At 48.8% G+C, this 25,018-nt stretch overlaps 14 protein-coding genes; 10 read left to right on the forward strand and 4 right to left on the reverse strand.

The window, feature by feature from the left end:
• Positions 1-373: 373 nt before the first annotated feature.
• GSBLH_T00003326001 (uncharacterized protein) lies at positions 374-1,730 on the forward strand (the record flags this gene model as incomplete). XM_013042042.1 has 4 exons in its annotated part: positions 374-527; positions 560-698; positions 729-1,290; positions 1,322-1,730. Exons 1-4 carry the CDS (start codon positions 405-407, stop codon positions 1,728-1,730), a joined length of 1,233 nt encoding a protein of 410 aa, XP_012897496.1. The 5' UTR covers positions 374-404.
• A 466-nt stretch (positions 1,731-2,196) lies between these two features.
• Positions 2,197-3,797, forward strand: GSBLH_T00003327001 (uncharacterized protein; the record flags this gene model as incomplete). The annotated part of the gene is made up of 2 exons (XM_013042043.1): positions 2,197-2,251; positions 2,284-3,797. The coding sequence occupies 2 exons, from the start codon at positions 2,197-2,199 to the stop codon at positions 3,795-3,797; spliced, it is 1,569 nt and encodes a 522-aa protein (XP_012897497.1).
• A 41-nt stretch (positions 3,798-3,838) lies between these two features.
• GSBLH_T00003328001 (uncharacterized protein) lies at positions 3,839-5,480 on the forward strand (the record flags this gene model as incomplete). XM_013042044.1 has 2 exons in its annotated part: positions 3,839-4,166; positions 4,199-5,480. The coding sequence occupies 2 exons, from the start codon at positions 3,839-3,841 to the stop codon at positions 5,461-5,463; spliced, it is 1,593 nt and encodes a 530-aa protein (XP_012897498.1). The 3' UTR covers positions 5,464-5,480.
• Positions 5,481-5,555: 75 nt separating this feature from the next.
• GSBLH_T00003329001 (uncharacterized protein) lies at positions 5,556-7,177 on the forward strand. XM_013042045.1 has 4 exons: positions 5,556-5,643; positions 5,678-5,733; positions 5,768-6,178; positions 6,208-7,177. The coding sequence occupies exons 1-4, from the start codon at positions 5,613-5,615 to the stop codon at positions 7,168-7,170; spliced, it is 1,461 nt and encodes a 486-aa protein (XP_012897499.1). The 5' UTR covers positions 5,556-5,612; the 3' UTR covers positions 7,171-7,177.
• A 161-nt stretch (positions 7,178-7,338) lies between these two features.
• GSBLH_T00003330001 (uncharacterized protein) lies at positions 7,339-8,188 on the reverse strand (the record flags this gene model as incomplete). The annotated part of the gene is made up of 3 exons (XM_013042046.1): positions 7,339-7,417; positions 7,449-7,591; positions 7,625-8,188. 3 exons carry the CDS (start codon positions 8,186-8,188, stop codon positions 7,339-7,341), a joined length of 786 nt encoding a protein of 261 aa, XP_012897500.1.
• A 352-nt stretch (positions 8,189-8,540) lies between these two features.
• GSBLH_T00003331001 (uncharacterized protein) lies at positions 8,541-8,858 on the forward strand (the record flags this gene model as incomplete). XM_013042047.1 has 3 exons in its annotated part: positions 8,541-8,617; positions 8,649-8,798; positions 8,834-8,858. Exons 2-3 carry the CDS (start codon positions 8,737-8,739, stop codon positions 8,856-8,858), a joined length of 87 nt encoding a protein of 28 aa, XP_012897501.1. The 5' UTR covers positions 8,541-8,617; positions 8,649-8,736.
• Positions 8,859-8,932: 74 nt separating this feature from the next.
• Positions 8,933-10,120, forward strand: GSBLH_T00003332001 (uncharacterized protein; the record flags this gene model as incomplete). Its single annotated transcript, XM_013042048.1, has 3 exons — positions 8,933-9,202; positions 9,232-9,363; positions 9,401-10,120. 3 exons carry the CDS (start codon positions 8,933-8,935, stop codon positions 10,118-10,120), a joined length of 1,122 nt encoding a protein of 373 aa, XP_012897502.1.
• A 1,632-nt stretch (positions 10,121-11,752) lies between these two features.
• GSBLH_T00006623001 (uncharacterized protein) lies at positions 11,753-11,958 on the forward strand (the record flags this gene model as incomplete). Its single annotated transcript, XM_013042049.1, has 2 exons — positions 11,753-11,825; positions 11,861-11,958. 2 exons carry the CDS (start codon positions 11,753-11,755, stop codon positions 11,956-11,958), a joined length of 171 nt encoding a protein of 56 aa, XP_012897503.1.
• A 130-nt stretch (positions 11,959-12,088) lies between these two features.
• GSBLH_T00003333001 (uncharacterized protein) lies at positions 12,089-14,050 on the forward strand. XM_013042050.1 has 6 exons: positions 12,089-12,184; positions 12,219-12,305; positions 12,336-12,402; positions 12,433-12,545; positions 12,576-13,515; positions 13,549-14,050. The coding sequence occupies exons 1-6, from the start codon at positions 12,104-12,106 to the stop codon at positions 14,037-14,039; spliced, it is 1,779 nt and encodes a 592-aa protein (XP_012897504.1). The 5' UTR covers positions 12,089-12,103; the 3' UTR covers positions 14,040-14,050.
• A 57-nt stretch (positions 14,051-14,107) lies between these two features.
• Positions 14,108-16,129, reverse strand: GSBLH_T00006624001 (uncharacterized protein; the record flags this gene model as incomplete). Its single annotated transcript, XM_013042051.1, has 9 exons — positions 14,108-14,119; positions 14,152-14,360; positions 14,402-14,610; positions 14,681-14,947; positions 14,980-15,347; positions 15,383-15,472; positions 15,534-15,729; positions 15,759-16,055; positions 16,113-16,129. The coding sequence occupies 9 exons, from the start codon at positions 16,127-16,129 to the stop codon at positions 14,108-14,110; spliced, it is 1,665 nt and encodes a 554-aa protein (XP_012897505.1).
• A 416-nt stretch (positions 16,130-16,545) lies between these two features.
• Positions 16,546-18,328, forward strand: GSBLH_T00003334001 (uncharacterized protein; the record flags this gene model as incomplete). XM_013042052.1 has 10 exons in its annotated part: positions 16,546-16,635; positions 16,667-16,720; positions 16,751-16,843; positions 16,874-17,016; positions 17,049-17,157; positions 17,187-17,273; positions 17,308-17,440; positions 17,471-17,858; positions 17,889-18,065; positions 18,096-18,328. Exons 1-10 carry the CDS (start codon positions 16,580-16,582, stop codon positions 18,326-18,328), a joined length of 1,473 nt encoding a protein of 490 aa, XP_012897506.1. The 5' UTR covers positions 16,546-16,579.
• An 825-nt stretch (positions 18,329-19,153) lies between these two features.
• Positions 19,154-20,502, forward strand: GSBLH_T00003335001 (uncharacterized protein; the record flags this gene model as incomplete). XM_013042053.1 has 4 exons in its annotated part: positions 19,154-19,405; positions 19,437-19,617; positions 19,648-20,324; positions 20,355-20,502. Exons 1-4 carry the CDS (start codon positions 19,356-19,358, stop codon positions 20,500-20,502), a joined length of 1,056 nt encoding a protein of 351 aa, XP_012897507.1. The 5' UTR covers positions 19,154-19,355.
• Positions 20,503-21,419: 917 nt separating this feature from the next.
• GSBLH_T00003336001 (subunit NDUFA5) lies at positions 21,420-21,924 on the reverse strand (the record flags this gene model as incomplete). XM_013042054.1 has 4 exons in its annotated part: positions 21,420-21,483; positions 21,517-21,610; positions 21,642-21,725; positions 21,760-21,924. The coding sequence occupies 4 exons, from the start codon at positions 21,922-21,924 to the stop codon at positions 21,443-21,445; spliced, it is 384 nt and encodes a 127-aa protein (XP_012897508.1). The 3' UTR covers positions 21,420-21,442.
• A 212-nt stretch (positions 21,925-22,136) lies between these two features.
• GSBLH_T00003337001 (uncharacterized protein) lies at positions 22,137-23,492 on the reverse strand (the record flags this gene model as incomplete). The annotated part of the gene is made up of 6 exons (XM_013042055.1): positions 22,137-22,727; positions 22,758-22,825; positions 22,857-23,043; positions 23,073-23,199; positions 23,237-23,374; positions 23,407-23,492. The coding sequence occupies 6 exons, from the start codon at positions 23,490-23,492 to the stop codon at positions 22,137-22,139; spliced, it is 1,197 nt and encodes a 398-aa protein (XP_012897509.1).
• Between the last annotated feature and the right edge of the window lie 1,526 nt (positions 23,493-25,018).

Here is a 25,018-nt window from a genome sequence, read left to right on the forward strand (position 1 = left end):
GCATACTCTCATGTAAATAACTGTAAGTTATCACATAAGGAGTGTGCATAACCCTATTAGCAACATATTCCTTTCTAACATTCCATTTTTTGTTACTCATCTGTGCTGAAAAGAACTCTTTATCAATTCTATTCAACAACTCAATCCTGTGTATTGTAAATCACTTTCAATATCTTATGCTTACAGAATATATGCCTTTTACCATGGGAATCGTGTGGAGAGTTATTTTGAGTGGATAGCTAGAACATTCACCAATACATACAAATTAAAAAGATTAACGAGAAATAGTAGTGTAGAATCCACAAAATGCTGCGTGTTGGGATACCACAATTTTGAATAGAGGGCAATGTGTTGGAGTTCAATCTTTGTTTCAGTTCGATCTTTGATTTTTTGAGTCAATCTTTATGCAAGTCGCAACAGAGATCTATTCATGCAAGCCTCCTACACGTGTAGTAGTGCCGTTTGTGGGAGATTTGTCCTCAAACCGCTTTCTTTTGGCTACTTCAAATATAACTGATGATAATGAGGTTCACGGTACTGTTTTTATCTTTATCTACAGATACACCTTGTGGAGTATAATTCACGGAATAAAAACGTCTATTCAGAGTGCATTTATAAACACAATGGCCAGATTTTCGGATTAAGTCCTTGTCCTTACGATCCTGAGCTGTGCTTTGCTATTGTTGGATGTGACTCTGGTAGTATCTTTATTTTGTTGCTATCTATAGATACGAAGAAAGGAATCCTGTATCACTTGGGAAATCTTCCTCTCACACACATTTCTGAAGAAAAAGACCAGGATCAGGATATCCCCGGCGAGCCCGAAGCAGACAATGCATCTGCTGATTCCATTTCCGATGCTCCTGACAATCTCGACAGTGCAGAGAATCCAAGCAATCCATCCCATTTGGAAGCTGCTAAGGATACGGAGAATGCAGAGAATGCAGAGAATCTCGATACTTCTGAGCATATTGAAGCATCTGAGAGCGCAGATGCAAACGTAAGCGCAGACGCAGGTGCAGGTGCAGACGCAGCCGCGGATTCTGCTTCGGCCCCTGCTTCAGCTCCCGCCCCCTCGGATCCAACCTCGGTCCCCGCCTCCGCCTCCGTCCCCGTTGCCGCGCCTTCTTCGCCGATCGACGCAGCGGAGGGCGACGCGAAGCACGCCGACGCGACTCCCGCGGAAGAAGCGGAGTGTCTCCCCGACGACAAGCGCGACGTCCCCGCGGCGACGCCTCTCCCGACGGAGCTGAGCGTGCTGTCGACGGCGCCGCGCGACAACATCGTGAGGTGGCTGCGAGGACGTTTGGTGATGGCGTAGCGCGATCTGGCACCCCGGGAACCTGGAGCAGGGCACGCTGCCGCACGAGCTGATCCTGGTGTATCGCAGCGGGTATGCGGGGTACCGCGTGACGGACGCGGGGCAGCTGGAGGAGCTGTTCTTCTACAGCTTCAAGGAGCCGTGCCAGGCGGCGGCGTGGGATCCGCTGCACACGCAGCTGCTGGCGGTGGCGCAGGGCCGCGCGGTGCGCGTGATCAACATCTCGGACAACTCGGTGCTGTGCTGCGCGGAGCAGGCGCACGCGGAGGCGGTGCAGTGCATGGAGTTCAATCCGAATCGGCCCAGCATTCTGTGCACCGGCGGACGCGACGGCGTCGTCACGCTGTGGCACGTGTCCAGACGCGGAATGGAGGTCGAGAAGACCGTGCAGGCCCATACGCATTGGTAGGCGAGCGGAGGAGGAGTCAGGGGAAGGGTTACCAGCGTGCACTTCAATCCGCTGCATGATGCGCTGTTGCTGACGTCCAGCACGGATAGCTCGATTTCGCTGTGGAGAATGTTCTCTGTGTCGTCGTCGCGGATGAAGGAGAAGTGCGGGAGGAGGGGGAAGATGATGTGTAGACAGCAGGAAGATAAGCTGGTAGTTGTGCTGGGAGGATCGCGAGAGAGCATTTACAGCACGGCGTGGAGCGCGAAGAACATGTGGCTGTTCTGTGGCGCGAGCTACGAGGGAAAGCTGCTCTTCGGAAATGTGCCGAGCGAAGAAATCTCCACGCTGCTGGACGAAATGTAATGAATTAGCTCTGTTTGTTGGAAAAACGAACGAAGAAAGGGCGAGACACAATTATGAACGACAGTTTTATCGAATATTCTTCAAGTGTAAAGTCCCCAAGGCCATGGCTCTTTCTGAGTATATGTGGATACCAATTGCTGGAGCAGTTTTTGCGTTTTTTGCATCCTTAGGAATGGGTACGGAAAAGCAGAGAAAAATAATACGATAGGTGGTAATGATGTCGCAAACTCATTTGCTACATCCGTTGGAGCGAAGGCTCTCACTCTCAGACAGGTTATTGTGATAGCTTCCATCTGCGAATTTTCCGGAGCTATGTTGCTTGGAAGCAAGGTCACAGCAACAATCAAGGAGTCAATCGTCGTTGGAGAATACTACGAAGACAATCCTGCTCTGTTAATGTTCGGTATGTGTATTGTTCTGGTCGGATGCGCTTTCTGGTTGATCGTGGCAACGTGGTTTGAACTGCCCGTGTCCAGTACGCACACTTGTATTGGTGGCATGCTTGGAATGGCGGTGATCAGTCGGGGTTTCAAGGCGATCCACTGGTCCACGGTGATCAATGTGATCTGCTCCTGGTTCTACACGCCCCTCTTAGCCGGCTTCATTTCCTTCTCCCTTTTCTGGATCATTCGCCGCACTGTTCTCACCAAAGACACTTCCTACACACGCTCCCTCGCCTTATCCTCTCCTCTGATCGCGGCGGTTCTTTTCCTCAATTTCTTCGTGTTGTTGAACGGCGGTTGTCCCTGGTTCCCCGCCCTTTCCTACGCCCTCGCCGCGCTCTGCAGTCTCGGCCTCTCCGTGGTCATCGCGTGTCTCTTCCGCTGGCTGGGTCTGCCTCGCATCCGCTCTCGCATCGAAGCCCCTGCCTCCACATCCGCATCTGCCATAGCGGAGGATGCGACGATCTACGACTCGCTTCTCCAGAACGACGCCTCCAGCGCGCCGCAGCCCGCGGAAACCAGCGTGCCGATCCCCGTCTCCCAGCCCTCGGAGGCCAGCGAAGCCAAGGAAGCCAGCGAAGCCAAGGAAGCCAAGGAAGCCAAGGAAGCCGGCAACCTTCCTGTCTCCAACGCAGCGACCGGATCGACGGGCGGCGAGGACGGGAAGAAGAGCAAGGAGCCGAAGATCGGCTCGCAGGACGTGTTCGCTCGGCTGAAGAGCGACGCGACGGTGGCGACGATCCACGAGCACGCCGAGGAGTTCGAGCCGCGCACGGAGCGCATGTTCGTGTACCTGCAGGTGCTGGCCGCGGTGCTGAACTCCTTCGCGCACGGCGCGAACGACGTGTCGCACTCGATGGGCCCCTTCGCGGCGTGCATCGCCATCTACAACACCGGACGCATCGACGACGCCTCGCCCTGCCCCGCATGGATCCTCGCGCTCGGCGCCATCGGCATCATCGTCGGACTCGCCACCATGGGCTACAAGGTCATGGCCACCGTGGGAGTGAATCTGGTGCGCGTCACGCCGTGCCGCGGGTTTTTCATTGAATTGGCGGCGTCGGTTGTGGTGATCGTGGGGTCGCGACTGGGCATGCCGCTGTCCACCACGCAGTGCAAGATCGGAGCTGCGGTGGGAGTGGGATTCGTGGGAGGAAAGGAAGGAGTGAATTGGAAGCTGTTCTTGAAGATCTTTGCGGGATGGGTCGTCACGATCTTCATCGCCGCCCTGGTGTCTTCCCTCCTCATGGGATTCGTCATTTATGCTCCCCGGGCTTAGTTGTATAGGATGGAATGTTTCAGATAATGTCCTTTTCTCGAATGGCTGTGTGTTTGTTTGCTGAAACGTGGAAATGGGGAACATTCTCTTATTTTTTCTTTGTGTCATGTTCGCAGCCGAGTTCGTACTACCTGCACTTCGTCACCTCTAGCTATTTGAACGAGATTTATGCGCAGCTCCCCGAGCCTAAATCGGTTTGGGAATACTTCCTCAAGGTGACCCAGATTCCTCGTGGATCGAACCAGGAGGGAGAGAACTGGCGCCACAAGCAGATTCTCGCGTTTCTGAAGAAGACCGCCGAGGATCTTGGCTATGAAACCTATGTGGATAAGGGCGACAATCTGATCGTCCGCAAGCCCGCCTATCCAGGTATCCGCCTTCCTTGTAGCGTTATCTCGAAGGTTGTGAGAACAAGCAGACGGTGTGCCTCCAGTGCCATATGGATATGGTCTGCCAGGCAGATGACGAAATTGACATCGATTTCACCAAAGATCCTATTATTCCGCGCATTGACGGCAAGTATCTGAAGGCCACGCACACCTCTCTGGGTGCTGACGATGGCATCGGTATTGCCACCTGCTTCGCTGTCCTCGCTGACAAGACCATCAAGCACGGTCCCTTGGAAATCCTCGTCACGCGCGACGAGGAGACCGGTCTGTACGGCGCCAGCGATCTGGAGCCGGGCATTCTGAAGGCCACGACGCTCATCAACGTGGACAACGAAGACGAGAACGCGATCTGCATCGGCTGCGCGGGCGGCTTCAACGTGGAGCTCCGCCTCCCCACGGTGCGTCAGATCGAAGAAGGCTTCGTCTCGCGCGAGCTGGTACTGAACAACTTCGTGGGCGGTCACTCTGGCTGCGACATCCACCTCGGCCGCGCCAATCCGATGCACGTGCTCGGCCGCCTCCTCGCGGCGCTCCCCGACGCGGACTCCTACCGCGTGCTCTCTCTGGAGTGCGGCACTGCGCACAACGCGATCCCTCGCAAGTGCGTGGCGCGCCTGGCCGTCCGCGCCGCGGCGGTCGACGCCGTGGAGACGCAGCTGCGCGCGGCGTTCGCGGCGTTCGCGCACGAGTACGCGCTCATCGAGCCGACGGCGAGCTTCGCGCTGCAGGCGGTGGAGGACGCGCGGCCGCCGTGCGACAAGCAGTCGACTCAGCGGCTGGTAGGGTTCCTGAACGCGTGCCCGTTCGGGCCGCAGCGATTCTCGCCGGTGGTGGAGGGCCTCGTGGAGACGTCGATGACGTGCGCGATCGGCACGACGGAGGATCTGGACTGCCTGAAGTTCACGGTGTCGGTGCGGTCGTCGTCGAAGTCGCAGATCGACTTCATGTATCGAAAGCTGGAGTGCCTCTGCGCCATGGCGGGGATGGCCATCTCTCAGCGCATCGGAGAGTACCCGGGATGGGACCCCGATCCCGAGTCGAAGGTCACCAAGGTGATGGAGAAGATTTACGCGGAGCTCTATGGAAAGCAGCCATGGGTCTATGCGTGCCATGCCGGACTCGAGTGCGGACTGATTATGCAGAAGTACCCGGGAATGGACTGCACGTCCGTCGGACCCGAAGTCAACTTCCCGCATTCCCCCGATGAACGATGCCTGATCTCTTCGGTCCCGCCCTTCATGGAGGTCATCCGAAGAACGCTGGAGGAGTTGGAGTAAGGCACTCGCGCTATGTGGTTGTGTTTGTTTGAATCACTTGGAGGTCGTTTCCACGGTTCTCCTTTTCGTTGAGCATTTCTTCCCAGATCCTACATAAAAGTCACAAAGAAATGTCGGTGTCTTCCTTTGAAGTGAATGCGGCAGCCGCCATGCGCGATTATTATGTCGAGCCTCGTCTTGGTAGGATTGTGGCGTGGAGTACGTTAGGACATAGACTACAGAACTATCAGCGGAGTAAACGGTCCGTTGGTTGTTTTGGAGAACGTGAAAGTAGAAGTTGTGTGAAGGCGAGTGATTTCTGTAGGGACCCCGTTTTTCGGAAATTGTAAATCTCCGTTTGGGAACTGGGGAGATGCGAAAAGGAAAGGTGCTTCAAATTTTTGGAAACAAGGCCATTGTGCAAGTGTTCGAGGGAACGACCGGAATCGATAACACACGTACTCACTGCGAGTTTACGGGCGATATTATGAGAATGGCCATCTCGGAGGAAATGCTGGGTCGCACATTCAACGGTTCGGGAGTGGCTATCGACAACGCTCCCCCCGTCCTGGCCGAGGAGTACTTAGATATCGACGGCCAGCCCATCAACCCCTACGCTCGCACATACCCGAAGGAGATGATCCAGACGGGTATCTCCGCGATCGACGTGATGAACTCCATCGCTCGAGGCCAGAAGATCCCTCTGTTCTCGGCTTCGGGTCTTCCGCACAACGAGGTAGGGTCGGTCGTGTGCTCCCAGCGTAGCTCGGCGCGCAGATTTGCCGTCAGGCAGGCCTGGTGGCGGGGAAGGACATCCACGACGACCACGAAGACAACTTCGCGATGGTGTTCGGCGCGATGGGCGTGAACATGGAGACGGCGCGTTTCTTCCGGAACGACTTCACGGAGAACGGCACGATGCAGCGCACGGCGCTGTTCCTGAACCTGGCGAACGACCCGACCATGGAGCGTATCATCACGCCGCGCATCGCGCTGACCACCGCGGAGTACCTCGCGTACGAGCGCGATCTGCACGTGCTGGTGATCCTGACGGACATGTCGTCCTACGCGGACGCGCTGCGCGAAGTCTCCGCGGCGCGCGAGGAAGTGCCGTCGCGCCGAGGCTACCCCGGGTACATGTACACGGATCTGTCGACGCTGTACGAGCGAGCGGGCCGCGTGACGGGCCGCAACGGGTCGATCACGCAGCTGCCGATTCTGACGATGCCGAACGACGACATCACGCACCCGATCCCCGATCTGACGGGGTACATCACCGAGGGACAGATCTACGTGGACCGGTCGCTGTACAAGCGCGGAATCTACCCGCCGATCAACGTGCTGCCGTCGCTGTCGCGACTGATGAAGTCGGCCATCGGCAAGGGAATGACGCGGCACGACCACGGAGCGGTGTCCAACCAGCTGTACACGAACTACGCGACGGGCAAGGACGTGATGGCGATGAAGGCCGTGGTGGGAGAGGAGGCGCTGACGGCCGAGGATCACTTCTATCTGAAGTTCACGGAGGACTTCGAGAACACGTTCGTGAACCAGGGACCCTACGAGTCGCGGTCCATTTTCGATTCGCTGGACAAGGCGTGGAACATGTTGCGCACCTTCCCCAAGGAAATGCTGAAGAAGATCCCGGCGGAGATTATCGAGGAGTTCTATGCGCGAAAGGGAGTGGAGATGCCCGAGGAAGAGGAGAAGAAGAAGGAGGATGCTTAGATTCAGTGGAGTGTTTGAGAGAAAAAACGAGAGTTGAAAGCAGGGAAGGAAGGAAGGAAGGAAGGAAGCAAGCAAGCAAGCAAGCAAGCAAGCAAGCAAGCAAGCAAGCAAGGGGATGGATGAGTTTTTGTGATAAGGAGTGGCATGATTCACCTATTTCAAAATCAATCACACACAACACACACACACAACGGAGAAAAGAATAGAGTTTCCATCTGAAACAAACAGAGCATTGAGGAGAATCCACCTTTGGCTCAGTTTCTTCCTTTGAATTTGACTCTTGTCGCGCTTCTTCTGATTTCCAAAGTGCTAGATTGTCCTTCAGCAAAGGCAATACATGGTATGCTTCAGTACACAATTCCTCGGAACCCTTCATCATATTAAAGGCATCATCATAGGCCTTACTGGCTAGCTCAATCGCCTATACTCTATTCACCTCGGATTACGACTGTACTTTTTTCGTATTACCCATGATCTCGTAATAGAACACAGAGAAATTGAGAATAAGGCCGAGAAAGATCGGACTGGCTACACCCACATTTGCTACTGTTGCTTGGTCAACTGCCTCTTGATAAGCCTGCTCTGCCTTTTCTGTAATCTCTTCCCTCTCTTCTTCCGACGCAAATTCAGCCAAATAGCGATAGTAGTCCCCCTTCATCTTTAAATAATACACAACATGGTCGGAAAGCAACTCAGGATTCTCTAAAACCTGATCACATATTGAAATTGCCTCCATGCACACGGATCGCAATTCCTTTTCTATGGTTAATCTTAATTTGGACATCTCGTCCGAAATATTAATCCTTTCTCCTGCGGAAGGCTTCGCGTTGATGGAAAGGAGGAGTCGGAGCGAATTTCGCTTTGCAGAGATTACGGTCTTGTAAGCGACTGAAAATAACCCTCTTTCTCTTTCATTTATGGTGAGATGTCTTGCTTGTTCACGGCGTTTTGCGAATGCCTTGCTCACAAACTGCGACATATCCTCATATCTTTCCGCAGTCTCTGCGATCTGAGCCATTTCGATCAAATTCGTGATTTCCAAGTCACTCCTAAGAGTTGTTACATCAACTTCCTTCCCATTTCATCTCAATCATTTTACAGATTTGAGACCTACATGATGGCGCTATATTGAGAGTATTGTTTGTAAGGTCCAATACGGCTTTCTCATTTTGACAAGACATACACGAATCATTGCAAAAAGCGCCAAATAACCGTTCTTTCGAGAAGGGGATTGTCTTTATTCCTTTCTCACAGAACTACATTGACAATGAGTCTCTTTACATAGATTTAAAGCCAAGGGAAAAGTACCACTTCAGTCCCTTCAAACATGTCGTTTCCGTATTTTTGTATTAATAGAGGAACCTTATAAAAAACAAAATATCATTGTTCTCGAAAACACTTGATTACACAGAATTGTCGTTTTCAAACTCATAAACTTGTTAATATGGTATTTAAAATACCCGAATGGTAATATATAGGAGGTAGAGACTCGCACGCAAGAAGTGAAGGATATAACTCATGTGGAGCGTATTGGAGCCCATTCTCACATCCGTGGATTAGGTCTTGATGATACATTGGAGCCAAGAGAGGTTTCACAAGGTTTGGTGGGTCAGTGTCGTGCAAGAAAGGTTTGTGGTGTGAATTTGCTGTTTAAGGATTATAGGCTGCTGGAATTGTGGCAAAGATGATCCAGGAAGGTGAGATTGCTGGTCGCGCTGTTCTTTTGGCCGGAGAGCCAGGAACTGGAAAGACAGCGATTGCGATGGGAATCGCTCAATCGCTTGGCGATGACACTCCGTTTACCTCTCTCGCTGCCAGTGAAATTTACTCCTTGGAGATGAGCAAGACGGAAGCCCTTACGCAGGCTTTCCGCAAGTCGATCGCTCTCCGAATTAAGGAAGAGAGCGAGATCATCTGCGGAGAAGTCGTGGAGATTAAGATTGAGCGCAGCTTGACCGGCACAGGCGACAAGATCGGAAGCATCACTCTGAAGACCACAGATATGGAGACGGTATATGAGCTGGGAACAAAGGTACGCCGTTCAAAGCGCTCCTTCCGTAGATGATTAACGCGATTTCAAAAGAAAAGATCAGTTCAGGCGACGTGATTACCATCGATAAGGCCAATGGCAAAATCACGCGTCTTGGCCGCTCCTTCAGTCGCAGCAAGGACTACGACGCCGTAAGCAGCGATGTATCTCTCTCTCTTTCTCTCTCCGCCTAACCCACAGACGAAGTTCGTCCAGTGTCCGGAGGGCGAGTTGCAGCAGCGCAAGGAAGTCGTGCACACGGTTTCGCTGCACGACATCGACGTGATCAACTCGCGCCAGCAAGGCTTCCTCGCTCTCTTCGCGGGCGATACGGGAGAGATCAAGCCGGAAGTGCGCGAGCAGATCGACGAGAAGGTGATGGAGTGGAAGGACAACGGAAAGGCGTCGATTGTGCCCGGCGTTCTGTTCATCGACGAAGCCCACATGCTCGATATCGAGTGCTACTCCTTCCTCAACCGCGCGCTGGAGACCAAGATGGCGCCCATTTTAATCCTCGCGACGAACCGCGGAATCACGACGATCCGCGGGACGGAGTATCAGGCTCCGCACGGAATTCCGCTTGATTTTCTGGATCGGTTGCTGATCATTGCGACCGATCCGTACGAAGAGAAGGAAATCCGGCAGATCTTGAAGATCCGTTGCGAGGAGGAGGACGTGGATATGAGCGATGAGGCTCTCGAGCTGCTGACGACGATTGCTACCAACACCTCGTTGCGATATGCCATGAACATGATCATCACTTCCTCATTGGCAGCAAGGAAGCGCAAATCGAATACGGTGGGAAAAGACGACGTGGGGAAGGTGTTCAAGCTGTTTTCGGATGTGGGGAGATCGGTGAAGGTGTTGACGGAGGACAAAGATAGCTATTTGTATAGCAAAGTTCAGTGGTTTGTTTGTTGAAGAAATCGAAATGTCCGGAAGCAGCTCAGTCCAGTGGCCGTCCATTGTTGGAGCTAAGCGTCGTTTTGATTCTAGGAATTGTCGGTAACGAAGGAGATGCTGGATGGATTGGTTGAGAATGAAATCGTAACGCACGAGCAGCTTTTGAAAATCGAAAAGTACATTATCGATAATCAAAAAGCAGAGGGTGGAAAGATGTCGCAGAAGCGAGCTCCGGATGAAACTTCTGGAGAAAGATCCTACCTAAAGGTCAAGAAGACTATGGAGAACGCAAAGGTAAACAGCAATGTTGTGAATTTCCAATAGGAGAAGGAAGAGAAAACTCTGCTGCCGGAAAAATATGCAGGCACCGTCGATTTGTTATTGTCTCCGCAAGAACAAGAGAACGGTGCGAAATCTCTTTCGGAAGTTGTCCCCTATGACTCTCTTAGTCCTCCAGAAGATAGTGCGGTTTGTCTGTATCGAATTATATCTCATTTACTTGAATCCTCAAAGTCAACAACTGATACTGCATGGAAAGCGGACAAAGAGTTTTTATATAAGTGCCGACAGTTATCCAAGCATGATTCCGCTCTCCTATCACCACTTCTCCCGTCAATCTTTACAAAGCTCTGTTCTTTGTGCAACAGCTTTCGCTCAGTCGTGACAAAAGAAGCAGTGATGGCAGTGGGAGAGTTGTTTAAAGCGTTAAAAGTGGATTTTGATCAGAGTCTATGATTCTTGTGTAGAATGATTGTATTGAGAGCGGAAAGGAGGCGCTGAATGTGATTACTGCGAAATCTGCGAGCGATAAGCAGTTTTTACGGGAAGAGTGTGTGCGTTGCTTAGAGATCGTTTTGTGCTTTGGCTTCTGTTAATTCCTAAGATAGTCGAGAGCTGCGACTCTGCGCGTTTGGCTTCCGTGCTATTGGACCTCACACTTTCGGCCTCAAAGAATCAGAAGGTTCAAGAGAATTGCGCGAAATATCTATTTTTGTGGTGGAACCGCTACCAGAACGTAGAACCAACGGATCATCAATCCATCTCGATTGATGGAAACCGAGAGAAGCTCTTGCTTTCTCTTCCATCGCTGATGAATAGCCACAGTTCTTCTGTGAAATCGTATCGGAGGATAGGAAAGCTTAAGACTAGGGCAGTTGTGTCTTTTATGAAACGGCAAGTGCAAGTGTTTACGAGGGAAGAAGTCCGATCTCTTCTTTTGGCCCACAATGTGAGCGAGTTTGCATTGAAGGAAATGCTCGGAGAGGATGTTACGAGCGAGAAATCAAGTCAGTCCTCCTCCTCCTCCTCCTCCTCCTTTAAGTCGTTTCAATCATTCCGCAAGGCTCAGAAGGAGAAAGAGGGAATCAAAATGTCCCCAAGTGATGTGATTACCGTGTTGTGGATTGTTTCTTCTATCAAATATGATATAGTGGTGATTTGGAAGCTGAGATTTTGAGGGGGTGTAGCTCAGATGGTAGAGCGCTCGCTTAGCATGCGAGAGGTAAGGGGATCGATGCCCCTCTCCTCCATTTTTCTTTTTGTTTTTTTCTGAGCAAGAATGTCAGAAGAAGACCAGACATTTAGTCCTGTTTTTGTAGACGCTCGATCGATGAACTCTAGGACACAATTGAGAGGTTGCTAAAATCACACATGAAGGAGAGTACAAAAATATCTCGCAATGGAGCTATTGCAGCTTCTGAATACCTTCGTTTGTTTGTTGTGGGTTTGTGTTTTCCGTATTTTTAAAATATATGGTAGAGGCTCTTGAGCGGGCACACAAGCAAGCAGAAAATAGCGATGTAGTAACGGCGCGCGACATTCAAAAGATCCTTCCTGAACTATTATTGGATTTCTGAATAGCTCTATTTTGTTTGTTGAACATTTCTATTAAAATAATGGGCACAGAAAGGAGATCATTTAAAAAACCAGTATACAAGACTGACCCGCGGGGAAGAGCATATTCTTCTATCATTCATTAGATGCTATAAAATGGTCGATGATATGGAAAAGTATAGCCATTCTGGGTGGGGATCGATGAAGTCAGTCAGCACTGCTTCTCATTTCAATCCAGAGGAGTACCCTGTATTTAATTTGAATTCTGTGTTTTATACTCTAGCTCCTAGCAGAGTTAGCAGAGTTTCTCGTGCAGTTGCAGTCTATGAATTCTTATGAGGATAACGTCCAGGCTCTTGCATCTGGAACTGTAGTGTTTTGTACCGTTCTGTTAATCTAGATTTTATGTAACATCTTCGCTGATTCCATTAACAGTGATGGAATTGAAGGTTATCACCACGATGCGAGTACTATTTCTAGAAGTTGTTCAGGTTTAGAAGCTAGTTCGGAGTTGGCAGAGGAGAATTTCTCTGTGTTACGTCGTGCTTGCCATGGCATTCAGATTCCTGATGCCTGCATTGTTACTGTGAAGAATTTTGAAAATGGGGATGTAGCAGTTGTGGGCCGTTTTCATTAGTAGTACGATCTGATTGAGTTGATGCTTGTTATGTTCACCATTCGAGGAATGGCATATGGTCTTACCGATGTTCCAGAAGATTTGGAGCGTAAGCTTCGAGATTATGAAATCAAGATTAACTCTCTGCCAAAACGTGATGTGAGAGTGTGCCAAAACATTCTCCATATTTTCCGACTGCAGAATAATAACAAGGATATTCCTGTGATTGAGTCTCTGTCGGATTCAACCAGTGAATCGAGCCATGAAGTGATGGACGATACCGCGTTCTATCAGAGTGATGAGGAGGACATTGATCTAAGAAAGCTTCCTGAGGAGATAATGGACTCCGTGAACAGCAATCCTATTGGTAGTTCGGGCCATTCTGGCAACGGCGGTATTAACCGCGATGCCCTCCCAACCGAAGTCTCGGACTCGATGAACAGCAACCCTATTAGTAGTTCAGGCCATTCTGGTAGCGGCCTCATTAACCGTAATGCCCTTCCTACCAATCTCTCGGACTCAATGCGGTCTAAGTCCTCTATCAGTTCAGGTAGTACTTCCACGGATTCTGAGGAAAGGCAACAGCGTGGTGGCGATAATGATAATGGTGATGGCCATCTGGTTGGGTATGTGGATACCCGGCCTGAAAATTTCCAGCCTGGAAGGGACCCTGCTTTCCAACCTGAAAGTCTCGGTGGTTCAACGAATCAGAATTCCATGGCTGCTTCGGGTTATAATTCTCTGAAACAGGGAGATAAGCAGCATGGTGGTTCTACCCAAGTTGATACCCGTCCTGAAGACGTTGATATTAGAACGATCAATTCTTTATCAACCGAAGACAAGCAGTCTGATGATAATTATAGTCGTCCTGATGCCCTTCCTGAAGACGTTCTGCCTGGCACGAACCCGGCTCTCCGACCTGAAGAATTTGTGCCCGGGGTTCCTGAGAGTGGCGGTTCAGTGGGTGGGACGCATGTGATGAGTTTTCATTCTGTAGACCCATTCCAGCATTTGCGACATCATTGGGACCCGCTGGACAACTGGGAACCTCTTCCGATCGAAGACCAGGAGTTCGAAACAGAGAAGGATTGCGAGTTCCCGTTCCTTTGGGACGATACATCTCCTCTTACTCTCGACGACCGTATTCAGAGAATGGTGGACGCGCTGCATCCAAAGTCCACAACCGTTGTACCTAAACCGCCTTCCGAGACGTCTTCTGTAAGTTCTTCTGAGGATCGTGTTGATCTGCCGAGTCCAGGACCACAGCCTCCTGTGATCAAGGATAGACGAGATGTTATGAAGGATATGGATAACATGGGACGGTTTCCTGACAGTAGTGAGCTACATTTTCAGCCCATTCCCCTTTCCAAAGCTACATTTCCGTCCAGAAAACCGAGTCCTTACATTATCGCCCTCTTCGTGGTACTCATGTTATGTTGCGTTGCTGGATTTATTACCTGTGGTGTTCTGCTCGCAAAGATCAATTAGAGTTTGTAGTGGATGTGTTTTTTTAGCAAACATATTATTATTATTATTATTGTTGTTGTTTTTATAGTTCAGTGATTGAGCTATCCCATTCAATAAAGAGATATTCACTAACCCTTGATGCACAACAGGTTTGCGGAGAAAGTTGAATGAAGCGACAAGAATTGGTGATTACACGTTCGGCAATGAGAACCGAGCAAAGAGGCGAAGTATTCAGCAAGGAGTCGCGCGAGGCTCCACTGTACAGCATATACTCAGACTTTGAACCCCGGAACAACTTTCCTTGGACGGGAACAGCGAAAGGCTGTTGAAAGGCAGGCTGGGCTAGAACCCAAACTAGTGATTGAGTTAGAGCAGCGACTTACTTCCGTAAGGACAATCCAACGGGTTCAAAACGGAGTCATTGTTCACGCAAACCCAAAATCCATCGCTTCCAAAATACACTTCACAGACATGAATCACATCTGTATTGGTGAGAATGGAGGCATCCACCTCCTTTCCCTGACAAGGGAACGAAAAGCATTTCAACTTTGAAGGATCAAGAATCTTATACTCCACGTTGTTAGCCATCCTCCTAGCAGTCCGAAAAAACCCTAACGGTGACTCAAAGCAAGAACGAGCAACCCGAACTCCGAACAGAGTACCCTGGGACAGTCCGAAAAGCCCATTGATCACACGAGTAATAGTCGGGATCGTCTGCATTATCATGCACCATCATAAACTCCGAAATCAATAGTTCGTCTAGAGAAATCCGTTTCAAGTAATCCGGATCAAAGAAGCGAAGGATCAAATGTTTGGCTTCCTCGGAGAGACGTTGATAGGCTGCATCCTCCTTCCGAACCCTGCATTCCGAAATGTTTGTGAGTAGATTGGAGTTGATGCAAGACCCGAAAGGAAACGAGCCCGTGAGTCTACGCATCACGCTCTCTCTTGCGAAGCCCACAAAACGAAGAACAGCACGCCGATCGACCACAAATCCTGCGGAGACTGGAAGGACTGAAACAGAACCCGCTCTCGACTGAAGTACTCCATGTTTTCCAGCAGCAAATTGAACGGATTCTCGCTCTGCGAGGAACGCACTGCGCCCAATCCTACCATTAGCAGCGAATCATCCGGCAGCAGCACGACCTCGTCGATCGAATCGGAGGTCCGCAGCAGAATTTTGCTCAGTCGGAAGTCCCCAGGCAAGATCGAGAGACTCTCGTCCTTCAGCAAGGGCAGGAGCTGACGAAAGACCTTGCGGACGCCTTTCTCGGTCAGAGGCCCGTGCTTCAAGAGGAAGGAGCAGAGAGAACCTCCAGGAATGTACTCCTGCGAATCAGAGGAAGAAGGGAGAAGAGAGGTACATAGAAGTAGAGATCACACTTGTCCTCCCTGTTCCGAGAGAGAAGAGACACGACATGCTCGTTGGGGGGACGAATGATGAGAGACTCTGTCTGGGAGTGAGAGAACGAGCGAGTCGAAAACAGGGCTGAGCGCAGAGGAAGGCTTGGGAACCTTTCGAATCACCACTCTCTTTTCGAGTTTCAGATCGACTGCGCAGCAGAGCTTGGATTTGAACACAAAGCCGTCGTCCGGAGCGAAGGAGGAAGAGCTCATTTCGAAGAGAAAGAAGTATGCTTCGGAAGCGGAGTAGAGAAGGCGATCTTGATGCTGTTGCTGGGTCCAAGACCAAGAATTCAGCCAATTCCATCTACGGTGAACACTGGGCGTGAGAAGTACAGCGAAATAAGTATTGGCTGATGAGAACTATCAATAGAATCTAATTTTGTTCGTATAGTGGCATAACGTATTTCTGGGCTCTGTGAAGATGAAATTATACTGTCACAGATCTCACTCAAAGCAATATTGCAGCTCGGAGAATTCTTCAGGTAAAAAATAAACGGAAAACAGTACTTCTTTCCTGATATCACAGCTAATGATATCTCTGGTTGATAATACCCCTCCATATAGATAAATGAGACGCAGAAGTTGACGTAAATCCTCTTCAGATTGCGATGTAAAGCAAACGCTGTTGTCCTACAGATTGAGAAAAAGGCGAGCAAACCAACTCCAAAACTAAAGTCGACATAATACCCTCTTTCATCTTGCATTAGATAAAGATCATGCAATTTCTTTATAGGAATCATAAGGTCATACTGGTTGGTATGTAGATACACATTTTGGTCATTACAGTAAATGCTGCAGAAATCCTCAAACTCTTTGGTCTAAAGTCACAGTCATTCGAACTTCCATACAAATATCTTTCCAGATATCGATATAGCAATATCGTTATCCATCTATCATCTTTTTTTTATGTGAGTTGTTAGTAATTCGCTATGTTTTTGGTATTCCGATAATTCTGTATAAATGGATTTATCCATAATTCTAAAAAAAACCAGCAAATAATGCGTGTAGGAGTATAGAGTGAGGGAAAGAATCCATTCGAACAACAACCACAATGTGAATGAGCCGATTTTTGAAATTCCACTAATTCGGGCTTTTATTTCTCTGAAAGACAAATATTGGTGGTACCTTGGCGTGAAATCTAGGGTAGTCGATAAATGCCATCCCATAGAAATTATTCAAGGTCTCGAAGTTCCCATCGAGACAATTATTAGTGGGTGGTTTTCTGGAGGAATAAAAGGTAGTGCCCGTTCAGGAAGTGGGTATTCGTCACATAACAGACGCCACTCTGGAGGAGTGTAGGTTTTGAACGTTTGTCTTCAACGTAGTTCGGGAAGTAGCCACCGTACCCACCATCGGAACTCGTATTCTAGCGAGCATTCGAGACCAAGGCGAGAATACCATGGCCATCGCCATCAGAGGTGTGATGTTTGCATAGCATGCGATTCTAGATACCGTGCACGAAGCCGTCACTATTATGAGCATTCTCATAGTCAAAAGCATAGTTATCAGCGCTCGATGTCTCCTGAAAGTGATCGAGACGATTCACATGGTCATTTTATGGGTGAAAAGGGAGATATTTTGAACAAGCATTGTGAGAAGTGGAAAAGGGGTGCAATGCTGTAGACCTGATAACTCGGGAGCTGGGTACAGGAACCTTTGCTCGAGCTTTTGAAGTTAAAGATACTGACACAGATAAATATTATGCAGTGAAAGTGGTTCGAGCCATACACCGGTAGAGTTCGTGTGTGTGTTTCAATTCAGCTACTGCAAAAGCGCCAAAATCGAGGCTAAAATCGCAAAGGACATCACCGAGCGAGACCCGGATCACCGCTTCCACTGCTATCACTTGTACGCGCCTCCTGCGGTCCGATCACATCAATAGAAAGGACGAGTTCGAGTTCAACGGACATTACTGCATGGTGATGGACCTGCTGGGCGAGTCGCTTTACGACGTTCTGAAAGAGAACGACTATCACCCCTTCCCCATGACATATATTCGATCGATTCTGCGCGATGTGCGATTGGCCGATGTTCTTCACCCCCAGCTCTTCGAGGCCTTGGCGTTTCTCCACGGATTCGGACTCACCCACACCGATTTGAAGCTCGAAAACCTCTTGTTCTCTTCGATGCACCACCTCCAAGGTCCCTCTCGTCGCCTCCCCTCACTTCCAGACGTCCCTAATCGCTTTGACACCCCCGTGAAGCTGCCCGGCTCTCCGGAAGTGACGTGTACGCGCTCGTTCTCGCTGCTAGCTAGTGATCGACTTCGGCAGTGCGACCTATTCCACGGAAAGACGCACGGGAACCATCAACACGCGCCAGTACCGAGCTCCGGAGGTGCTCTTCGGCCTTCCCTGGGACGAGGAGTCGGACATTTGGGGCGCGGCGTGCATCGCGATGGAGCTCTTCACCGGCGATCTGCTCTTCCAGACGGTGCGGACTGGGGCGGAGGATGACTGGTAGCACGACGACCTGCTCCACTTCGCACTGATCGAGAAGATCGTGGGGCGGTTCCCGGAGAAGATGCTCCAGGCGATGTCGTCCAGAAAACGGAGGTATTTCGACGAGCAGGGCCGGTTTCTGCTGGACGAGCTCCACCATTCGGAGCAGAAGCATGTCCGCGAACAGTCAACGCTGCAGGTTCGGGAGTGCGGGGGAGGTGAGCTCTAGGAGCTGATAGGCGAGAAGTATCCGCAGTTTTTGGACTTGATGACATCCTGCTTGGTGATCAGCCCGCAGAGACGGATCACCGCTTCGGAAGCGCTCCAGCATCCTTTCTTCGCAGGGAAAGATTGAGTTGTGCTTTCTCCTGTTTGTTCCATAAATCTGGGCTTTTTTTCGTTTTTTGGTTTGGGTCACTATCTTCTGATGTGGTCGACGCTTTCCTATACGATTTGCGATAGTAGGGGGCAGAGGCGGAGGGCGACGTCTAGAGTCCGATTTGCTCCTGCAGGGACTTGAACTAGACTATGACGCACAATTGCATCTTCCTGTCGTTTCTGCCGTGTCGAAAATGTTTGTTTACCGCGGATCTGTCATCTGTAGGATGCTAACGACAACTATTTCCATCGAGATTGGGGATGTTTTATTTTGCGTTAATAGTAGCGAAAAGCAGAGCGAGTCAACATCTAGATCACTACATTTCTCCTACGGAGAAGACTGTACTTTTGTTTGAAGAGATTCAGAATTTGTTAAAGTCTCAAGAATCTTCTACTTTACGTTTAATCCACAAGAAGGACGTGGTGTACGACCAACGTTTCGCTCTAATCTCTAGTCTACCTCGCAACCCCTTTTTTCAAATTGTTATCGTCGATGACACGATTCGTTTTACCGTCGAAAAGTCCATCACGAAGGAGTGCGTCGTTATCAGCAGTGTAAACAAGTCGCTCTTCTCTCCCTGCCTAATTCTCTCTAGAGTGAAGCGTCAAGGCCTCGTCGGAAGTTTGCTGTGCGGTTTTAATGAGCTTAACGTACTGACCGAATCGGAAGAGGTCGTGAATGCCCTGTTTTCGAAGGTAGGGCTCTCTGGATTGGGCGGGTCGAACCTAGTGCCGATTGCCTATCGTGCTTCTGCTTGCTTCCCCCTTCCAAGCCTCGATCCCGCAGATAGCGGACGTCGATCGTTTTATGGCCCCTTATGCGACCGATCTGATCGCCCAGAAGCGCGATCTCGAGAAGCGTCGCGACGCGATCGATCCGTTCCAGAAGTTGAATCCAATCGATGAGAAATCGCCTCACTCTCCGCCGGAGTCCAGTCCGGAGGCCGCATCGAATGTGGATGAAGCTAATACCAATAATACTAATCATACCAATAATGGAAATAACAACAACAACAACAACAACATTAGTTGTAGCAGCAGTACTACGATTAGTAAGGACACGTCCAGCGAGTGGTACGTGGAGGAGATCGACGAGGGCGTGGACCATTACATGTTTCCTCGCATGATGGGCTATTTAGTGCTCGAGAAACAATACGAATTGTACTCTTCTCGCTCCGCAGCTCTCTTCTAGATCGCACTCGGCGCTGCTCGCCGACAGAGAGACTCGCTGGAAGAGCTTTCTCGCACGCATCGGCGGCGTGGAGTCGCTGTCGTTCAAGCTCACGCGGCAGAGCGGGAATCGCTGGAAGATCTTCAACGTGACGCAGGAAGACCGCAACCGCCAAGAGCTTCGCGGACTGATCCATGAAGGCGTCGAAACGTCCGGGGAGCTCAACGTGTAGGTCCCCGAGCATCTGCGAGGCGATGTCTGGTACTACGTGAGCGGAGCCAACGAGATGGCGCAGGCCAGCGCGAACTCGTACCACGAGCTCTGCCAGATGGAGGTGGACGAGGCGGTGAAGCGGATGATCGCGCTGGACATTCCGCGAACCTTCGCGAACAACTCGCTGTTCCACGCGGAGCAGGATCGCCCTGCGCCCTACGCGGACATGCTGCGATCGATCCTCTACGCGACGAGCCAGCGACGCACGGACGTGAAGTACTGCCAGGGCCTGAACTACATCGCGGCCTTGCTGCTGCTGGTCCAGCACGACGAGGAAAAGGCGTTCTGGACGCTGCAGGCGATCATGGAGCATCTCTTCTCCAAGGACTACTTCAATGAGCAGCTCGCAGGCGCGCGCGTGGATCAGAAAGTCCTCGAAATGCTCGTTCAGCAGCAGATCCCCGATCTCCAGAAGCGACTCCGCGAGGGAGGCTTTGAGTTGGTGATGTTCACGCTCCCCTGGTTCATCTGTCTATTCATCAACACACTCCCGTTCATCACCGTGATGCGCGTCTGGGACGTGATCATGTTCGAGGGCGATAAGGCGTTGATTCGAATCGCTCTGGCACTGCTTTCCATCGGAGAGCGGGAGCTTCGCGGCTGCACCGAGTTCTCGGAGTTCTCGAACACGTTTAAGTAGGCATGAGGGAGGATGGTGAGGGACAGGCAATTGGGCGCGTTGCTGTTCGATGCGGACAATTTGTTGGATGTGGCGTATCAGAAAAAGATCGCAGAGGGAGCTTCGGAGAAGGTTATATTCTTCCGAAGAAAGGAGCTTGCGAAGTGGAGAGAGGAGATGCGAAGTACGCTTTAAAGATAGTGGGCGAGTTGAAGTTTGGAAGTTTGCTTCTTTCTTTCTTTATTTATTTTTATGATACTTGTTTGTTTGCTCCAATCACTTTTCCCGCCAAACATTTTATTTTATGAACTACATCGAAACTGAACATTTAGGCATCAAGACCACCTATAAACCAGCGGTTGTTGTGGACTTGCTTGTGGAGGCCTATCGTTCTCTTCAGGACGGAGGAAGTCTGCGGGACAGCACCGAGGCTGGAGAACTGCTTAACCAAATGGTCCAACACGTTCGAGCTCAAGAGTCCATCCCACATCCTCCCACTGAAGTACAAGAATCGCAGAATGTGCTTGACACCTTATCCACCTTGCACAAAGCAGTACAACACACCGAGGAAAACAGTCAAGAGTTGCAGTTTAAGAATTCAAGTTTGCAACAACAGCTAGATCACGCGAATCATCGTGTCTCGACACTCCAACAGAGTATTCAAGAGGAGTTAGATTGTTTTTTAGAGCTTTCAGACACTACAGCAGCGAGCACACTGCTCATGGAAAAGCTACGAGACTCTGTTGATAACCGAACGGCATTCCTCCAATCCGAGCAGTCCGTGCGAGTTCTTCAAGAACAGTCGAGTTCGGGATCCAAGTAAATCCTAGAACGGCGAAGCAGCAGCAGCAGATTCGCGAGCTGGAAGAATCATTAGCCGCAGAGAGGCAATATATTGTGAATGGTTTGACAAGGGTCATATCTAGAGATATTTTCAACAAGAATCTCAAGCTGCTTTGCGTATGGCTGAATTGCTTTTTTTCTTACATATAGAAAGTATAAAGGACGACGCAAAGAAGACCCAAGATCAGGCACTGGAGCTCATTGACCAACTTCGAAAGCAGTTATTAACGTATGAGAAGGAGTAACGTGTTGTATAGAACAAACACACATAAACAAAACCATTACGGTACACTTATGGATTTTCAATCTTGGGGCCTTCCCAGAGTCGATCGCCTACCACGTAAGTAAAGATAGTGCATCCAGTACGGTAATAATCCTCAATCAACGACAGTTCATCATTGGCTTGCTCAACGAGCTCCTCGACCTGACCACAACCAATGATCTTCTCAATCGTCTTCACCTAGACATCACACGGAGCAAGAAGATGAGACATCCTCGTTTTCTTGAACAATTCTTCTTCTATAGGTGGTGAACGCCTCAACGTTCTTTCTGTACTCTGTATCGGCTGGGATCTTCTATACAATGAGAGAACAGAAGCTACGGAGTTACTTTCACATTCTCTAGAGTTTTATCGTAAAGTTCTGTGAGAACCGCTCTCGCGTTCGGAATGACAGGAACACCCACAAGTCCGGTCGTTCTTTTTACCATACTGCAAAGAGCCCTTGTAACAAACATTCTACAACAAGTCATAAACCAGCCCATATCACATTGCATTTCCCCTACATTCACGATCCAGGTCACTAAGTTTCTGCGACACTATCGTAGAAGATAAAAATAGTCCCGAATTTTGCACATTATCGAACAAACAATTGAATAATCCATCTGATCTACAGGCTCCCACTGCTCGTAAATGTCCCAAAAACGCCTCGCTTCTTCGATAGTTTCCTTCGTCGGGTTCTTCTCCAGATTGGAAACATGCTCGGCAATCATCTAATCTCGCACCCCTCAGCCTCCACTACCTTCAACGTTTCGCAGATCGTCGACACCAGCTGATATTCCCCATTGGCGACCTCCGCCTTGGCCCTCTCCTCGAGTCCTCGTTTCAAACTGCGCAAATTCCCCAATAATTCCTTTTTGTTCATTTCTCTCTTCATTTCTACTCGATTCTCTCTCGACTCCACGCTCTTCTGCAGCACTCCTCCTTTCAGCCGCTCCCTCACCTCTCGGAAATAGGGATGCTGCATGCACTCCCTCGCTGTGAACCGTTTCTGGTGGTCATAAATCAGCAAATTGTCCAGCAGGTCGAACAACTCCGTGCAGATGTGGCTCGAATCGATTCCAGACGCGAATTCCGACCAATCGCGACGTCGACAGCTCCCCAAACTCGCGATGAGCGTTTCGTTCACCTGCAGATTGTACTTCTGGATGTACCGGTGCAGCTCGGTGGTGCCCAGAACGTTCACGATCACACGGAGCTGGTCGTCATTGCCGTGAGCACGGAAGAAGGGAAGCCGATTGAAGACCATTCCGGCCACAATGCAGCCGAAGGACCACATATCCACCGAGTAGTTGTAGTACTACGGGACGAGTGGAAGCAGAGAAGATACCTCGTCGTTGAGGAGCAGTTCGGGGCCTTTGTAGTTGCGAGTACTCACACGCACATTGCTGGGCAGCTCTGAATAATAGTACCATGAAGAGGGACCTACGTGGGTTGTAGAAGGACGCGAGGCCCCAGTCGATGATAAAAACCTCTTTCGTTGTGTAATCAAAAAGTACATTTCCGGGTTTTAAGTCTCGATGCATGATGCCTTTACTATGTGCGTAGTCCAGACCGATTAGAATCTGATAAAAGTAGTAACGCAGTTCGTAGTCACTGAGAGATGACCAGTATTTCTAAAATCAAGACTAGAGAGAACAGATACACGATAAGGCAGCGCTTCCACCCACTTTGTTACTAAGATGGGAGTATCTTCGTATGGATTTCGGAGTTTATCCAGCAATGGTAAAATCGAGGGACCTCCTCTTAAGATATCCATTACTTTGATTTCTCTATAATTAATTATCGTGTCTGCTTTTAAATCCATACCTTTTCATTTTTTGCCTATTCAGAGGCTTCAACTGTTTAATGCTAACGTATTCACCCGTTTTCCTGTCATATGCTTTAAAAACTTCACTGAACTTTCCACGCCCTACAGAAGCGATAAGTTCATATCTGTCTCGAGAACTAAAGCGATCAGAGCGAACAAACGACTTTACCCATATTCAAAATTGTAGTGGGCATAGTCACAGTAATCTGCAGGCTGGGATGTAACAGCATCTGCATATTCGCGTGCCACATTCATAATGAAACAAAAAGTGGTGTAGTTTAGTAGTGCTACCGATTGTGAATTGTATAAAAATAATATTGTTCAATAGTATTGGATTATGCGAATAGTGAATTGGACTAACTGAAGATAGTTAGAGGTCGGCAGCTGATGGGTAAAATTATTATTATTATTGTTGTTGTTATTATGAATCGATCTATTCTTAGAATTATCATATACTGATAAATAGGATAAGTGGTTATGATTTTGTTGTTATATGTTAAAAGAGTGACACGGAGATTAGTTGTTAAGGATTATAATGAATAATCATAGAAAGTAATTATTGTATTATCTTTGTTTGTCATTGATTTGCTCCTTTTCAAATAATATCTTGCGTAGTTTTGTGAATATGAAGCGAGGCACACAAGTGTTTTTGTTGAATCATTGATCAAATTAAGAGAGGCATGGGGCATCGAATATGATAAAGAAAGCGGAAATGTAGCAACAGAACAATGAAAGAAGTGATTTGATGTTTCAATGGAGATACGATGACCGAATTCAAGCGAAATGGAACGGATAGTTTGGATCCAATGAAACAAGATCCGATTTATATAGGTGGATTTCGCTATGATGAAGACAGTGATACGATTTAGTCGTGAAGGCATTGGATGTTTGATTGATATCCAGAGTGGAATGGAACTCGAGAATGTGAATGGAAAGATGGGGCGGAAGTGGGTAAAGTGCATCTGTATGGTGGTAGATAAAACCCAAAATTGAGGGTTGTTTCATCAATAGCTGTGATTTTCAAATATGCTCAAATTCATGTTTCCACTTTAATAGTTGTTGCTAATAAACGCGAATAACGTGCCCTTCTAAGTATCAACATCACTGGATTTTTAGAATGAACTGATGTGAATTTGCAAGTGACCGATTTGACGATTTATCGAATTGGTGTAACGATTTGAATGCATTGGATCTGAATCGATTCGAGTGGCCACGATCTATCGAAATCGGCGATGAAAGTTTTGGATCAGTGGAAACATTCAAAATCGATGGATTGAATCGATTAAAAACTATCATTATCGGAAGCAATTTATATTCTCAGCAAAGGTGTGAAGATGAAGAAGAAGAAGATGATGATGATTTTTAGCTTTGATAACTTATATGAACCAGGTACAAATGATCATCAACTAATAATAAAAGTGAAAGTGATGTGCATTGTGTGCGAATTCATTAAAGTACCGCGTTTTTTTTAATAATGCATATCATTGATAAGAACACCTGCAATATGGAATGCATTATAGCCATATGAACTTCAAAGAAATATTAATACTGTTCGAACACTTTTATTACTCATCTCACAAGAGTTCCAAATGCGGCACATACACAGTACTTAGAAAAACAACCAACCTGAATGATAGTAGTTAGTAATTAACGTATGTATCACATCGGAATAAAATTTATCATATCATACATTCAAAGATTATTCTTACTATCACACATTTATACAATAGCAAGACAATAACCATCTCGTATGTTTTGTCCATTTATGAAATCATTCTCAC

The sequence above is a fragment of the Blastocystis hominis genome, assembly GCF_000151665.1.
Source record: "Blastocystis hominis, Singapore isolate B (sub-type 7) whole genome shotgun sequence assembly, scaffold_3".
Classification (NCBI taxonomy): domain Eukaryota; class Bigyra; order Opalinata; family Blastocystidae; genus Blastocystis; species Blastocystis hominis.